This window comes from Excalfactoria chinensis, chromosome 4 (assembly GCF_039878825.1).
Source record: "Excalfactoria chinensis isolate bCotChi1 chromosome 4, bCotChi1.hap2, whole genome shotgun sequence".
Taxonomy (NCBI): domain Eukaryota; kingdom Metazoa; phylum Chordata; class Aves; order Galliformes; family Phasianidae; genus Excalfactoria; species Excalfactoria chinensis.
The window spans coordinates 24,949,963-24,966,989 of NC_092828.1; the positions used below are offsets into that span (position 1 = coordinate 24,949,963).

General features: G+C 41.6%; 1 protein-coding gene across 1 annotated transcript in view; it reads left to right on the forward strand.

The window, feature by feature from the left end:
• The window catches only part of KIT (KIT proto-oncogene, receptor tyrosine kinase), a 53,235-nt gene that overhangs the window by 19,667 nt on the left and 16,541 nt on the right, over positions 1-17,027 (forward strand). The window contains exons 3-8 of the mRNA XM_072334777.1: positions 2,343-2,621; positions 5,956-6,092; positions 8,213-8,372; positions 11,854-12,043; positions 12,446-12,561; positions 16,749-16,863. Coding sequence (XP_072190878.1) covers positions 2,343-2,621; positions 5,956-6,092; positions 8,213-8,372; positions 11,854-12,043; positions 12,446-12,561; positions 16,749-16,863 — 997 coding nt within the window. The remainder of the gene's footprint in view (positions 1-2,342; positions 2,622-5,955; positions 6,093-8,212; positions 8,373-11,853; positions 12,044-12,445; positions 12,562-16,748; positions 16,864-17,027) is intronic.

A 17,027-nucleotide genomic window follows, 5' to 3' on the forward strand; every position in this document is an offset into this window, starting at 1 on the left:
TAGATAGACACATACATTTGTGTCTTCCATTATGCCAGTGACTCCTTCACCTTAGTGTAGCAGGCAGCCCTCCCACTGAGCGTGATTACCAAAGCATCAGAGAAACTGTGTAGTCCTCAAGCAATACGTTGTTAACTTCTTTGTCTTAATGGTGTGAAAAATGTTCAAGCTTCACTTCGTCAGGTTCTTGGCAGTATAATAAATATGATATTGGCTATAATTTTGAAATAGGATGGCCATTGTAGTGGTGGTTCAGTGATATCTCAGGGCACTTTGAAGGTGGTACCATGAGTTCATTTACTTATGAAGTTGCTGTAGGCACCCTATATGCTTTGTGCTTGTAAAGCTGAAAATGAAAACAGGACCAAGAGTAAAGCTCTAGAAGGAGAGCCTCGGTCCTGCACAGCCCCAAGTGACACAAAAGATGGTGACAGGTCTTTATCTCATATGCTGATCTAGATCTACTTGATCACAAGGATGATACAATGTTGACAGACTGTAGGCATGTACGTCTTTCACCTCTCTGCTTTGGCAGAAAGTGGCTATATTGCATCTACAGTAGCAGTCTGTATGCCTGTCTGAGTAAGTTCAGTGAAGATTCAGTTAGTTGAACACTTTTATAAGAGATCAGATCGTCTATTCTTGATTTTGAGTCTTTTCAGACATGGGCAGTGTCTGACATGACAAATGTATAAGCACTTCCACATCTTGTGCTGGAAATCTGAGGGTAGCAAAGAAGACACACGCATCCCAAAGTATGCCTTGGGTGCTAAGCTGTGAAGAAAAGAACATGATTACAAGCAGCCTTATTTGTATCAGAATTCCCTATGAAGAATCCTTTCATGTCTTCTGAATGTGAGATTTCCCTTCCAGGAGGAGATGGAAGATGGGAAGAAAGCTTCTTAGTGAATCTCCTTACACCAACAAAGCCTTTTCTGAAGTTGCTGTGTTCTGCATTCAGGAACACCTGCTTTTTTCCCCTAGGGAGCCATGCTTTCCATAGAGTGAAGATATCTTGGTTCTGTTTATACTGAAGAGGAAGTGGACTCTGAGGAAAGCAATCAGTTATGTCTCTGTGAGCAGGGACATTTAGAAAAGCCTTCTAGTCCATGGTCCTCCAGCTTAGGAGTTATAGTTATTCACAGCTTGTCTATGTGTAACTCTGAGTGCAGAGCATGACACTTCAGATCTGATCAGACAAGCTTTATGTGTCTGTTTCTGTTTGTGGTCTCAGTTCCCTAGCTCTGGACTGATGCTTCAAGGTTTTAGATTCTTCCAGTATCAAAAAAGGCTAAATCTATATCCTCATTCTCCTAGAAAACAGTTTTGGTAGTTAACAACCTTTAGCTAAACACTGTACTTTCTATTCAACCTGATACTTCTTGTCTTAAACCAAATTAATATTGTTTGTCATCTGAACTGGCTTCTCTTAAGTCTTCTCAGTTATGTCATAGCTTGTTTGATCTGTAGCCACTCAAGATGTACCAGGCCAGTCTTGTAAAAACAAAAACTTCTTCCTCTGTTTCTAAAGTCCTAAGTCGTGCTACCTTGTAGGGAGGGCAGGTGAGAGCTGAAATACGCTTTTACGGGGTGTTTGTCATCTCATCATCCTTTTTTATTGTGTTTGCTATTAATGGTCAGGTTCTTAGCATCTCAAGGTCATCGGCTGTGTGTTTGACTGAGATGAAATGCTTTAGAGAAGTTATCTTGGGAAGAATTACCTGACGATTTTTCAGTCAGATTTGCTGTTTGTATATCTAGGTTCTTCTGCAGAGGCTAAAAATACCTCTGGTTTAGAGAGGAGAGAGGGAGAAATTATTTGGTGCTTCCTCTGGTAGCAATGTGTGTTGATTTAGATTATGTGTTTTACAGAAGTGAAAACCGTAATTTTGGTGCTTTTCAACTTCCATTTGCTCATAAATTTCTTCAGAATCCTCTTGTGGGCATGAAACCTTACAGCCCCGCCACAAGCTAAAAGCAAATTACTTTTAATGGTCTGTGAAAATCTGTTTACTGTCGGTGAGGGTGGATGGTGGGGTTTGGAGCTTGAAAAAAAAAAAAAAGTAAAAATCCATCTCCAAACAAAGAAGCAGTAGGATTATTTTTAGTGCACGTTATTCCTTAGTGTGCCTCGTACTGAATGCTACTGCACATCTCCTGTTGTGCTGCTCTTTTAAGACAAAAGTTAATGTCTCTTGGAAAACTTGAATTGGGTAATACTAATTTTTATTGGCTAAGTGTAAAACTTTATTTGAAGAAAGTGCCTACTTGCAGTGTTAGGATGATCAGAAATACCCTCTACAGTGTCAGCTTTTCTAACAGGTCTGTATGTTTCCTCACAGATCCGAATGTGCTCTTCCTTGTTGATTCTCTGATCTATGGGAAAGAAGACAGTGACATCCTGCTGGTGTGCCCACTAACAGATCCAGATGTCTTAAATTTCACCCTGAGAAAATGCGATGGCAAACCTCTCCCCAAAAACATGACATTCATTCCCAATCCGCAGAAGGGCATCATTATAAAGAACGTACAGAGGTCATTCAAGGGCTGCTACCAGTGCTTGGCAAAGCATAATGGAGTTGAGAAAATATCAGAGAATATTTTCCTGAATGTGAGACCAGGTAACACTGGAGTTTTTTCTTCTTGTAGAGCACTTGATTTTCACCTTCCTTTCCTAGGAGCTGATGGGAGGTGCTCTGATGAGAAACTTCTCCTTGTGTCCTGACTTTCCCATGGGTGGCAATTCTTCTAGGGACTTATGGAGTCTTCTACTCAAAGCCTGATGTGCTTCTGCACCAAGCAATGGCTTTGTAGCATGTCTGATGCTGCAGACAGCAATTGTGTGAGGGCACAGGTTATCTTGTGAGACTTGGGTTGTAACTATTCTGCAGGTTTGGCCACAGTCACTCCTATCTTCTGTTTAAGGTGATTTCCAGATGTCCTTTTCACTATTTAAGAAATGTAGGTTGTGCTGTTTAACTTGGAGGACAAACCATTGCCCTGAGGTTTGAACAGGCTTGTGCAGGCAAAGTGTAAAAAGATTTGTATGCCTGACTCACATGTCAGTTGCCTGTAAATGACAGCATGAAGAACCTGATGGCACTGAAGAAGGGAGACTGAGCAGAGGCAGAGCTTGAGGGAACACGGGGACATTGTTTGTCTCCATCTTCATGGTCATCACAGCAACTGTGCTTCTAGATCATGAGTGGATTGTGTTGCCTGCTAGATGCACCACAGACCTCTGCAGACCTGTAGATTAATCCTTACATTTCACCTTTGCACACCCTCGGGCAGTGGGGTTGGAAAGGAGGAAATCCCTGTGCCTCTCTGCACAGTGTGTTGCAGATAGGCTTTGTGTGGATAATTTGGAGCCTGTGATCACACTGTGTGTTTTTAATCCACTGTGTAAATACTCCCAAGGGAAGCAGAGGGAGTGGTTCAGTAAGCCAGGCTGGCTCAACTACATGAGTTTACTCTCCATATAGTTCTTGAGCTCCTTAAAGTTATCACTTGCTCCAGCTGCACGTGTCTTCGTTGACATGTGTGTGAGAGATGCAGAGGCTGCAGTGAGGCCTAGCGAGGGAGAATTGCTTGCATGCAAAGACATTTGCTGTGCTGCTTCTGCTGCTGCAAGTGCGTCTTTGTTCACATGCCCATGGTGTCATGTTGAGATGGTTGTTGTTGAATGGGGTGTGTTGGGTGGAGATCCCGGTGTTTTCTGAGAGGCTTCCAGTGAGTGGGCTCCCCCGCAGCTCAAATGATGAGTGATGCTAAGAGCGGGTGATGGGCAGCCTCCATGAGTATCGACCCTGGTGCTTATAAAGGCGGGCTGCCCTGAGAAGTTATTGAGAAGAGGGAATATGGAGTTTGCCTCATGGCTGCAGTGGCTTGTCCTGCTTGGACCTGTGCTCCTCAGCTGTGGAGTGGTCAGCAGAGGCTGTCTGAAGCCTGCAAATTGATATGGCAAATCAAAGAAGCCTTTTTCCTGCTTATATGGCAAATTGAAGAAGCCTTTTTCCTGGTTATTTGGAAACTGATACTGAGAATTTTAATGTATTTTAATGATTAATAAAAGATGTAATTAATGAGAACAAAAGTTTAATTTGTGCAGGCATCTCTGACATTCTCCTTTGACTTTAAGAACTCAAGTCCATTCTTGTTCTCTCTAGTGTTTGTTCTGTAACAGGTTTTTTTCTAACTTTTTTCAGGGATGGCCAAAGAAAGAAACTGCTTAACAGTTGATTGACACAACTGGCAGGTCTCTGACATGGGAGAATGCAAGTTGTCCTATTGGTGTATTTCACTTTTATGGGCTAGAAGCCTGTACTTGCTGGATCTAGTGGTGACTTCAGTCAACAGGGCTTGGCATCCGTTGCTGGCAGCCCTGTGATGGTGCACAGCAGTAGGTGGCCTGCAGGACCCAGGCACTGTGTTCCCCTTCTGGGGAGAAGTGTTTAGTGAGTGGAAACATCTGCTGGAGGCCACCAGCAGCAAAACAGTGCAACGGTGTTGTCATCCTCGCTGTTGTCATTATTGTGCTGTAATGCCAAATCCATAACTGTGAAAAGTCCCACTTTATTGTTTGCACTTCTTGTAGGCAGTGCTTTTTTAGTCATAACCATGGCACTTAAAGCCCCCAGCCTGAGCTGCTAGTGCTGAATGACAGGAGAGGGGCCCATGAAGCAGGGAACTGTGCTGCGTACTCAGACATATGCTACCCTGGTACTCTGACACGGGGAGTGCTTACGTCCAGCCCTTTTGTAAACAATGAGGGGCTTTATGGCTCTTTTTTTTTGGGTCCTTAGATGTTGCTAGCGGGTGAGAACACAGCATGCATTCTGCACTGGCTTCCTCATGTCCCTTGGGTACTGCTGTGGGGTGATTTTTTTATATGGGCATTTATATCTGAAGAGAGCAAACATGGTTCTTTGTTCCTTCCCATAACTGCTTGCAGCAATATGAGGAAAACATTATTGTTAAAACATGAATGGATGCAAAACATGGCATTTTTCTAAGTTTTATATAATTTACTTAATACAACTACAAAGTCTGTGTTGGAGGCAGGAAGAGAGTCTGGAATGCCTTATCTGATACATTGCAGTCACAATTCGAAAGTGAGTCTTCCTGCATGAAAGCCCCAGTGAGAAGTTTACTTCTACTTGCACAAGGCTGGAGTCTCACAAATGAGAAAAACTTAAAGGTATTAAGAAAAGTAAATTGTAGAAGATCCAAAGAGTTAAAGAGCTTTATTGGGTAAGAGACACATAGTCCTCAAGTATACTTGAGTTATGACTGGGGTGTAGCTAACCCACAGGGCTGTAGATGTGTGACATTTTCCTGCACAGACCATCCCAAGTTACTTAAGCACCTACCTTTCAGATGACTGAAGTGTTAGTGACCATGGCTCCTTCCACCCCTGCTTCAGTGCATGCTCATTGTGAGCAGAGGTTGTGGTGCTGTCAGAGGCAGGTGTGCTGAAAGCCTCGAGCTGCATGTGCCCTGCCTGAGGATGGAAACTACCAAGCAGGTCTACCAGGTGCTTGCTATAGACCTGCCAGACAGTGCTTTGTGTCAGCTGCTCCATTTTGTATTTTGAAGCTACAGTTAGTACAAGGCTGCAGTTCTTCGTTGACTGACCTTCACTGCGCCTTTAGAGTACAACGTTTTAATTGCTGTCGAAGAATGAGTTGTCTCACTGATGGTTCAATGTTTTCAAGTTTATCATGCAAGCTACTAAGCTCTAACAAGTATTACCTAACTTGAAATTTAATTTGAAGGGAGATTGAAGCAGAAATGTGCTTGTTGTGAAGAAACAAGTGTGTAATATGTTAAAGAAATTTGAATGCCTCTCGGAGGCCTGAAATTTTATTGGAAAGTTAATGACTGTTGATTTTTATCCCCCCTTGGAAACTCTGCAGCTAATGAAAAGTAATGCGCTTCTAAATTGTTTTCCAGTTCACAAAGCTCTCCCAGTCATTACCTTATCCAAAAGCTATGAGCTTCTCAAAGAAGGAGAAGAATTTGAAGTTACATGCATAATCACGGATGTGGATAGCAGCGTACAAGCTAGTTGGATTTCTTACAAAAGTGGGGTGAGTGCCTTTAGCCACTTCCTCTATGCTTCAGTGCAGTACACAAACTGTGAATGTTTATATTCTTGCCTTGCATTACTGGCATGGGGCCGATTTGGATTTGCTGCCTTCCCAATGGGGCACATCCTACAGACTGGTTCAATGACTGTCCCGTGCCCCTGTGGGCTTTCACGGTCACTGAGCATAGCTAGAGGGATACCATCAGCACTGGCTTCTCTTCATAAACAGAAGCTAAAGTTTGGCTCTTCAATGTGAAGTTTAGGTGACCTCTGTTGGGCTGCCTAAATACGGAAGCACGGAGTGCCTACACATCACATTGCAATCAATGGGAGCTGCAAATATCAACACATGGACTGCAAATTACATATTCTAGTCGTTATCATTAACAGTAAAATACCTGCTAATTAGCATGGGATCGTATGTGACAGGAATAGTAGTAAGCAGTCACAGGAATGATTAATTCATTTAAATTATATGGTGCTCCTCACTAACTAGGAAAGTCCTGAAAAATGAACTAGTGAACTGCCTGTAGTGATCACTGAAGATGCTTCTGACATGAAGGAATTAAATTATTGAAAACTTAAATATGCCGGGGGTGTTGGCTGCTGGCAGCACAGCTCTGCTGAAGACCATCAACAGAGAGGTCCACTCCCCTGGTCATCTTGGTGCTTGAAACACAGGGCTGGGTATCTATCCATAAGAGAGGGCCCAGGAATCAGCAGGCACTGGTTTGTGCTTAAGGATACCTTCTACTCTTCTGAGTATACCCCAAAACTTAAAACAAATTAAAAGCCCTTGTGAAGACTTGTTGGTAACTCCTGCCACATATGTTCCCATGCTGATTGGCTGGAACTTTACTATTAATACCAGTAACTAGAATACCTAATTTTCATTCTGCATGCGCATGGAAAAAAAAAAAAAAAGCTTCTGTGGTTATGTGATGTTTGGATAAATAGCACAACCTCAGGCAAACAGCAAACTATGAGGCTTATTCCCTGGGGCCATGTATCTGGCGCAGCTTCTCTCACAGCTTCTCTCTCTTAAGTGCTTGTGGCTCTAGAAATCCCATCACCCAGCTCCAAGGTCTAGGGGGGAACTAGCAAATATAGCATGGGACCTGCAGATGGAGCTTCTGGTTCTGTGCCAAGGTCAACAGCAAGTCTTTCATTTAAGACTGCGCTTCTTTTCTTGCTTCTCCCTCTGCCTTTCTGTGTTAGGATGTGATGAAACTGGAATCCTACCTTAAGTTTTCACGCTTTTCCATTTTATGAGTAAAAGCCATGAGAAAAATGTTTTTGGCTAAATAAGTTTGACCTTTCTGTTCCTTCTGGTAAATAACAGGGGATGCTATTGTTTAAATATTGACCATCATCACATTACATTTGGTACAGAAACAGAGTAGATAAAATTCACGTATGCAGAATTTTTCCTGAATAGGTTAAAGGGAATGAATGGAGCTATCACCATTTTTGAAAACTGGGGACTTGCTGCAAGCAAACACCTCCACACAGAACAGATTTCTATTGGTGGATTGTATAGCTCAGAAGGAATCAAAACTCTAAAGAGAAAATAAAACCCAAACCGTACTGTGTGATTCTGTGATTCATTTGTACAAGTAAAACCTTCTGTCAGTTCTTCACCTTCATTGTCATTAAAAGTTCAGCCAGAGTGAGCTAGATCTGGCTTGGGCACAATACTCATTTCTCCACAGGACTGAAATATTTAAAGAAATCAGGCTTTCAGCTCCGTGTTTTGGGCTGGTCTTGCTCAGGTGGGTTCTCCAGGTCTTTGTGGGGCTGAAAGCACTCTGTCTTGAGTCATCAGATGGGAAAGCAGTGAAGTGCGGCAGAAGCGTGCCCTAGAGTGGGGTTTGGAGACTGGAAGAACAAGGGGAAGGGGTAGAAAATGGGAAAGGACATTGTCTCTCAAAGACAGCTGATCACACGCTTGTTTTGCATGGAGAGATTCTAGTGACAGGTTTGTCGTGATGGCTTATTATTCCGGTTTAAAGTTATGAATATTAATACAGTGAAGTCATAATTACTTCTATTTTTAATTTATCGAGGAAAGATGCTGCATACACAGTGTTTTAGATGTTAATTGTTTTTTTCTACCGACAGATTGTTACAAGCAAAAGCAGAAATTTGGGTGATTATGGATACGAAAGGAAATTAACATTGAACATCCGTTCAGTGGGAGTTAATGATTCTGGAGAATTCACATGCCAAGCAGAGAACCCTTTTGGAAAAACCAATGCCACGGTAACCTTGAAAGCACTAGGTAAATAGTTCCTGTAGAAATCTTAACATTTCTCATTGTGGAAGGTGGAAAGTGAAGATTCTGAGTATCTTTCCTTTCCTTCTCACTCCTTTTCCCCAAACCTGAATGTGTAAGTTACTTCATTAAAAGGTTAATGCAGACTGGGTGCCATATGGGGGTGGTTCAGGAAGGGCTATGGAGTGTGCAGATACTTTAATTTCTGCAGCCCTGTGCATGTTATTGGATTGCGATATTAGAGCAACCACCCAACAGTGTATCCATCTCTCCGTTTTTTTCTCATCTTTCCTGGTTTAATTTAAAATTTAATCCAGTCTTAATGAAGCAAGTAATTTACCTTTGCCTAGTACTTTTCCTACGCTTTAGTAGTTTGGCAGCAGAAGCACAAAGCATATCTTCAGTACCTGCCTTCCAAGCATGGGAAATTTCGCTGACATTGGCATGTCAATGTTTTTTTATTCAGGAGGAGTTATATATGTATTTGTATTTAAAATAATGATGTGGGGAACATTGAAGTGTGTATAGGCAGCGTGAAATGGCTCTGGAGCTCACCACTGTGATAAATCCAGCATCCATCACTTTCCTAGGTTGGGGGATTATATCCCTTAAGAGTGAGCAAACTCCCCTCTTCCCATTGTTTAACAGTGTCACTTAAACCTCTGCTCATATTAGCTTATATGATACACATGGCCATTCAAATTTTAAAGCTGCCAAAAAATGTTAACTTGATGGACTAATTAAGGACATATGCTTGACAATTCTGACCAAGTCTGTGTAGTTGGTTAAAATAGTTTCACTTCCTTAACGTCAAGACAACCAAGGGCAGCCGAGACTGTAGTTGTGTATCACAGAATCACAGAATTATAGGGGTTGGAAGGGACCTCTAGAGATCATCGAGTCCAACCCCCCTGCCAAAGCAGGCTCCCTACACCACGTCGCACAGGTAGGCATCCAGGCGGGTCTTGAATATCTCCAGAGAAGGAGACTCCACCACCCCCCTGGGCAGCCTGTTCCAGTGCTCCGTCACCCTCACCGTAAAGAAGTTCTTGCGCACATTCATGCGGAACTTCCTATGCTGGAGTTTCAGCCCATTGCCCCTAGTCCTGTCCCCACGCACTACTGAAAAGAGACCAGCCTCGCCACTATAGCTCCCACACCTCAGGTATTTATAAACCTGGATCAAGTCCCCTCTCAGCCTTCTTTTCTCAAGGCTAAACAGACCCAGTTCCCTAAGTCTCTCCTCGTAGGGGAGATGGTCCAGGCCCTTCACCATCTTTGTGGCCCTCCGCTGGACTCTTTCCAAGAGATCCCTGTCTTTTTTGTACTGGGGAGCCCAGAACTGGACACAGTATTCCAGATGAGGCCTCACCAGGGCAGAGTAGAGGGGGAGGATCACCTCCCTTGACCTGCTGGCTACGCTCTTTTTAATGCACCCCAGAATGCCATTGGCCTTTTTGGCTACAAGGGCACACAAGGCCTTGTATTCTCTTGTATTCTCTTCCTTAGTAAATCTCTTTTTCTGGAGACAGATACACCTGCAACACTTCTCGATTTGCTTTCCCATGTAACCTAAAGAAAACAGAAGCACTTGATTTCTGTGGATGGATCCCTAGCCTAGCTGCAGCAGTCTGAGTGCACTTAACCTTGCTATACTATTTGAGGGGGTAGGGCTCATGACACATTTTCCTCTTTTTTTTTAAACAAAAGAGACTAGATTCATATGTAAAAGAGCGAAACTGTATTAAGTATGAAAGAAAATCTTTTCCCCAAGGAGAATAATGTGAAAGCTTTTGTTATAAGAGGAGGGAAGTCCTTACCTAGAAGAATTCTTAGGACTACTATGCATGCAAATATGGTTTTAAATAGGATTGACTTTAGGAAATCTGATGACTAAAATAAAGCGTAGCATTGTAGAAAGTAGAAAATAAACCAACGAGTTTGTATTTAGAAAAATATAAAGTTTGTGCTTAGTAAAAAAATAACAGAGAAAAGCTGGAATATTTCATTTTTGGGATGCTTTTCTGCCCAAACCTTCTCAAATTTGTTTTAAAATAAAATATACTCTGTCTTCTGGTTTCCTTTTGTCATTCATTGTCAATTTAGCTGTGTCTTTCTAAACCGTGCATCATGGGAAGTGATCTGTGGAGCAAACTGGAGGGACCCTCAGATTGTATCAGAATCTAAATCACTGTGGCTTTAACGTTAGCCAAAAGGTTTCAGATAAATAAGGTTATGCTGGTACATTTCCTGGTTACATTTAAAAACTATTGGTTTATCTAACCATAAACAGTGTCTAGAACAGTGTTTTGGACATTGACAGAATGATAATAAATTCTTTTTTGCAGGCTCTTGGGTACTATTTTGAATATGTGATTGTATGGGAATTAGGAAAAAGGCCTCAAAGGGAATAAAAATCTTAAATTTTCAGGTTTAAAACCACCTCTCTCTCCCTCTCTCTCCCTCTCTTTATTTTTTTAATAATAGAGACTATTTTATATCATACCTGCTTGCTGTGAGTATACGTCTTCCTTTCTTAGAAACATCTGTCAAGTGCTCTGTCAGCTCCATATGGTTTCACCAAGGCCCGTTGCCTTCGAATTTCATGAGCTCAGGTGCCCAGCTGGCTACAGCAGTTTGATCACCAGAAAGTGGGAAGAGGCAGAGGTTTGAGATTGACTTGAGGCTAAATTCAAGCTTTCCCAGCTTTTTCAAGCTTTTTTCCTTGTTATTGCAGTCTGTCTGTCAGACTGATAATTCCCGTGTGAATTTGTGTAATAGGACTGAAAAAATTTGTCTTTCAAAGTGAGTCATCCTGAAGCTGATGAGTTCATTAATGAAATGATAACCACCGAGTAAGGATGCTGCTCCATGTAATATTTTGGAATGGAACTACACAGTGATAAATGGTATCTGCCAAAGAAAAAATTAAGACCCAGCAGTAGATGAACAGAAATGCCTTAGCTTGAGACAATTGCTATCCAGGCCTGTGGACTTAGTGCATTTTTCTCTAATTGCAGTCTTTAATAGCTTCATTTGTAATGTCATTCTTAATTACACTTGACAAAGAATCGTTGAGTATTCTACTGTTGTCATAAGCGATCGATTTATCTTGCTCTTTTTTAGTGTTTCTCTTGTGCCATACTGTTAGTGACTCTGATTTTTTGAAGAATGTAAACACTGGAGTAGGATCAAGCACGTTTGCATTCTTCCAGAAGCACATGAAGGCTATTTAGCACCAGGAGATGGAATTCTTTCTGTTAAAGCATGCGAGGTTGCTTTCTTCTGTGTCTCACTGTTACATGTATAGCTAGTGTTCTTGGCTTCAGCAGGTGAAGCAGCCTAAGTTCTGCTTAATAGATTAGGTTTCCTGTTTCACAGTTGAATGTGTGATCACTGATCTTGAAGTAGCATAAGTGTGGTTAGAGTACCGGCAATCTCCTAATTGGCCCTGAAATTGTTTTTCTTTTCCTATTATGGCTATCAGCTAAAGGATTTGTCCGTTTGTTTGCAACAATGAATACCACAATTGACATAAATGCAGGACAAAATGGAAATTTAACAGTTGAATATGAGGCGTATCCAAAACCAAAGGAAGAAGTCTGGATGTACATGAACGAAACATTGCAGAATTCATCGGACCATTATGTCAAGTTCAAGACTGTGGGCAATAACAGGTAATAAGAACAGCTTTAAGTGCTATTGATTTCACTTTGAAACAGCAAACTAGAGTCCGCTCCAAAAAGTTGAAAGTGGAGACGGCAAGAAAATTGTTTCTGAAAGGTCGTGCCAAAATGAGGCTTGTCACAGTACCCGGTGTGAAGTCTGCCTGCTGGGGTGTGGAGTAGTGCTGAGCTGAACACACCATCTGAGGGACCGGCGTGCCTTCCAGCTCACCTACATGATGCCATTGCTGCCTGTAAGCTAAAGTAAGAATTCAGTTTGAGCATGGAGGCCCTCCGCCACCACACAGTGTATGCAGAAGATGGTGCCTTAGTAATTTCTATCTATCTTAGCTTCTTGTGCAGCAATTGATGGCAAGTTCTGAGCATCACTAATGCTTTTTTTTTTCTCTACAGTTATACAAGCGAACTTCACCTTACCCGATTAAAAGGAACAGAGGGAGGCATTTACACATTTTTTGTGTCCAACTCAGATGCCAGCTCCTCTGTAACATTTAATGTCTATGTGAAAAGTAAGTGAACAGTCTGAAATATTTCATTATCACAGTAATTGTATTTTATACAACATAATGTATGCACAAGATGTCACAGCGTGGTTCAGCATATGAGAGACTTTCTGAAGTGAAGCACATGCTGCAAAACTATTTAAATGTCAAGATATAAAAGTGCAGAGTAGTTACACAAATCCACCTACTATCCAGCATGACCTTACGTTCTGGCAAACATCCTCCAGAGGTTACTGGAGAGCAGGCAGATAATTTACGCAGGAAAAAAAAAGTAGCACCTGGAAATACAGTCTCAAATCTGAGAATGTACTATAAACCTTTGATAATTTAAGGTGGAGCAGGAGGTGCAAGGATTGCATACATATAATTTGCATTTTTGGCTGCCGAGTTGAGCTACTAATTTTCTTCAAGTTGTTTGAGTCGGATGTACAACTTGAAAACTGTAAGTAGAACTATTCATTTGTGCCTTCTGGCGTCAAAATACTTCTGCATCACAATGTAGATCTCCATTGTTTTAGAGAAATCTGCAGAGCTTTATGAATGCACATGCTGTCATTTTTATGTGCTTGTGGAAAAAAAAAAGGGCATCAACCTCAGTTCCAAATAGTATTCTTCAAGACAAAAGCTAAACTTGAAAATCAGTTGAAGTGAAACCTTCAGGAAACTGTCCTTTGTAGCAGAGCCATCCAGTTAGAGAATTTCTTACTCTTAGATATTGGCGGCTGCTAAAGGCAAAGATTAAGGACTGCAGGCACACTGGGGAAGCTTATGCAAGGTAGATAGCGATGCCTTCAACCCCAGACAACAAAAGGTATAGGAAGTGCAGTATATGCTGCAAATATGCTGTTGCAATGCTTTAGCAGAAATAGGTCTTTCTCTGGGCATGGGCTCATATAGAGGAGCACTGAGACTTCCCACACATGCACAAAACCCTAGATACTCATTTCTGAATTCTTCCCACTTGACAATGAATGTCAGCATCTGAAATATCAGTGATGTATTTGCAGTGCTGTAGTTTGAGTCTAGAAATGTCATTTGGACTCCTTTTAGAACATGGCATTTCTTCTGTTCTCCAGGAATGCAGTCATTTGTGTTGTGTTTTCACTTCCCTAGCTGGGATTTTTGGGGTGAGAGCAATGGCAGCCTTAGCTATCCTTTGTCATCTTGAATGAGTGCAGGTCACAATCAGAAGGGGGAATTTTCTCAGTGTAGAACTCCATGTTGCTTCTTTTGACTACTATTTGACAAAGGCTGAAACCCCTGCAGTCATGGTTTGGAAACCACTCTAGGACCAGCACAGTAAAGCACTATGGCCATGGTAAGAGAGAGTGTGTATGATGTAGTTTTGAAAGGCTTGCCTGTGCAACCAGCAGCATTCTGGTATCATTCATTCTTGTTTCAACATGGAAGTTATCAACTTGGAAGTCTTGGAAGTAGTAAGATCAGTCCTGGAATGAAAGAGATTGAAGCCACCTCAGTAGAACCTTGGTAACCACGTAGTGGGACCCTGGGTGGGCTACCAACATTGCTGAAATGGATGGATTTGATCTACTTGGCTCAGAAAGAGTTTCTTTTGGTATTTTGATTAAACTACTGCAAATATTTTTTTCCTTTTGAAAAGGGAATTTGGAGCAGGTTGATCCCTCAAAGAGATAAAAATAACCTCCTCTTTTCAGTAGTGTGTAAGATGCTCATCATTTAGGTATGAAACACAAAATGCACAACAACATAACATACTGTTTCAAATAACTTTTGCAGTAACTGCAAAAGGTCAGTCAAGTGTGGGTGGGACAGATGCTGATCTAATCATGTGTCCTGACTTGGCCTTGTTGTCACTGGGAACTTTGCATAAATAGCTGGGATCTAGCTTCTGCTGTTTACAAGTCTGGCTCAGGCATGTAATCAGCAGAAAGCAATCAAACAGGTAAAACAGGATTCATAATCAGGGGGATATCTTCATGTAAACACAAATCGATGCTGAAGCATTTGCTGAAGGATGTGAGAAACTCTGTGCAGAAAGACTTCAGATTTGAACACATTTAGCAATTGCATATGCTAATCTAAAACAATACTAAATTGCTAAAGTAAAATGTAGTCAGTCATAGAGAGTGTTACACAAAGTGGGGAAGGAAGGAGCTCTGAAATTAGGAGCCAAAGGGAAAATTACAACTTGACAAGCAGTGAGCTGAACTGAGTTACAATTAAGAAATTGTACAAATCTCCAGAGTGGCAAGTTACCATGCATCTAGCAATTAGTGGAGGAATCTTCATGCTATTATCTGAGTTTAATGCAAAGTAATACCTGGCTAAAATTATAGTCAACAAAATTCTATCTATCTGTGCAGTTGGGGCTGCAAAGAGAAACCTGGTTGTGGCGTTAGAGGTTACATGAAGCTCGGTGTTCTTTCTGTCATTGCTGTACGCACTGGACAAATGAGCAGTCAGTGTGGTGATATGGAAAGATTCAGTCCAGTCCAGAAAATGCGTCTGTGAAAAGAAATCTCCCTCTGTGCTGGTAGAAAATACTTATTAAATGTCAGTTTTTAAACATCTGCCTTCCTGTGCTAATCATGAAGAAATTGGTAATAAAAAGCAGCTGAACCCACACTGTTTTTATACAGAGCATTGAGATGAAAGAGAATTGACCTCTCTCAAATCTTTGCTGCGTTCAGAATCAACATTGATAAGAGCTGAAAATCAGTTCAGAAATGGTGAAATGAGAAGTTCAGGGCATCTTTTAAGAGAAGACTGTAGGTGCTGGGACGTAGCACAGAGTTGTGTGGTGTTGTGACACTACCTGACACACATTGTATACCTAAACACACAGTTACAATTTCACAATTCAATCTTGTTGGTAGGAGCTTAGGAAAGCTGAATTTCGTACAATCCATGAATGCTAAGACTGTGTGAGATGCTGCCTGCTATCAAAAAAGTTCTACTCCAAATGAGTAATGTTGAAAACCCGTCTTAACATTTTGCAACAGTGTTTGGTTCTGGGTGGTTTGCATAAGACACAGCATGGGGATTTGGAAATGAAAGAACATTCGGTTCTTGTAACATGACTCATGAGGAGATGCTACGTTATTGAGAGCGTACGTGTGTTTTATTGCTTCCAATTTAATCAGCAAGTAGAATATTCATTAAAAACGGTGTGCAGTCTTGGCACGTGGATTTTATCTGAAATAAATTGCTTTCTTCCACAGTTGTCAATGCAGTCTCACAACTTCCTACAGTGTTAGAAGCTCATCTTAGATTTTTGTAAAGTTATACCAATAGTTAATGGACTATTAATTTGTGCCAAGTGAGCGACATCTGTGGCATATAGTTTTGCTTTGCCATTAATGTCTTCTTTAATTTTTTTTATTTTTAATTTGCAAGGAAGCTAATATAGCTGTGGCTTCTAATTCTAGTTCTCCAAGAAATAAATCTTTCTAATATTTTCCAGATCCATGTAAGTGTTGTCCTTGCCTGAAGGCCTGTGACATTGGGCTATGCCTGCAAAGTCCACCTAATTGCTTTCCCATCATACTTACCACAGCAGCTCTGAGCTGCATGCAGCACTAGCCCCAGTGCAGAGACAAGGAATGCAGCGTCATAGCATGGGGCACCAGCTGGCTGCCTTGCTTTGTAAACTACCAGAGCAATCAGAAATTACAGCTTGGGCAGCTAATACAGACAGCCAAATATTAGCTCCCTCCACATGTGGCATTTCAGATGGTGAGCCTGTTAGGCCAGTGTTTTACTGGGACGCGTGCCCTCTGTGGGACAGGGATAGGCATTGGTTGCATTGTGCTGCAGTTTCTTTTCTGACAGTGGTGGTAATGTTTAATGGAGGGCAGATGCAGGAGAGGTGCAGTTTGACAGATGTAGCACACACAGCTGGTAAAGTTTCTCTGCAAGAACTGGAACTGCCTTCTTCTTTAAAATACGTACTTAGTTCTGTACAGCTCGTGGCTCTGCTGGTTTAGGATCTTTCATCAGATAAGAAGTATGGAGGAGGTAAGGAAATCCAATGGAAGCGTTCAGTGTAAGAACAGAGATTTTCACAGCTGGTCAATGCTGCGGGACCGTGGGAAGCTCAGTTCCCCTGACTCTATGGGTAATATCACACTCAAGTTACTGGAGTGATGAGCATGTGGCAATGCAAATTGCGTGCTCCTTTAACATAATACTCTCATTTGTGTGTGTTGTAGCAAAACCAGAGATCCTTACCTTGGATATACTCAGCAATGGCATTCTTCAGTGTGTGGCAGCTGGATTCCCAGCCCCTACCATTTACTGGTATTTTTGCCCAGGAACTGAGCAGAGGTGAGTGTGGACTAGACTGTCCAAAACCTATTCTAAATACAACACACACTAATATACAATTAAAAATAAAGACTGAAAAATGACATGGTAGCAGTTACATTGCATCACTGTTTTCATCAGTTTAGGTATTGCATTATTTGCAGTGGTTTGAGGGGAAGGGAGCA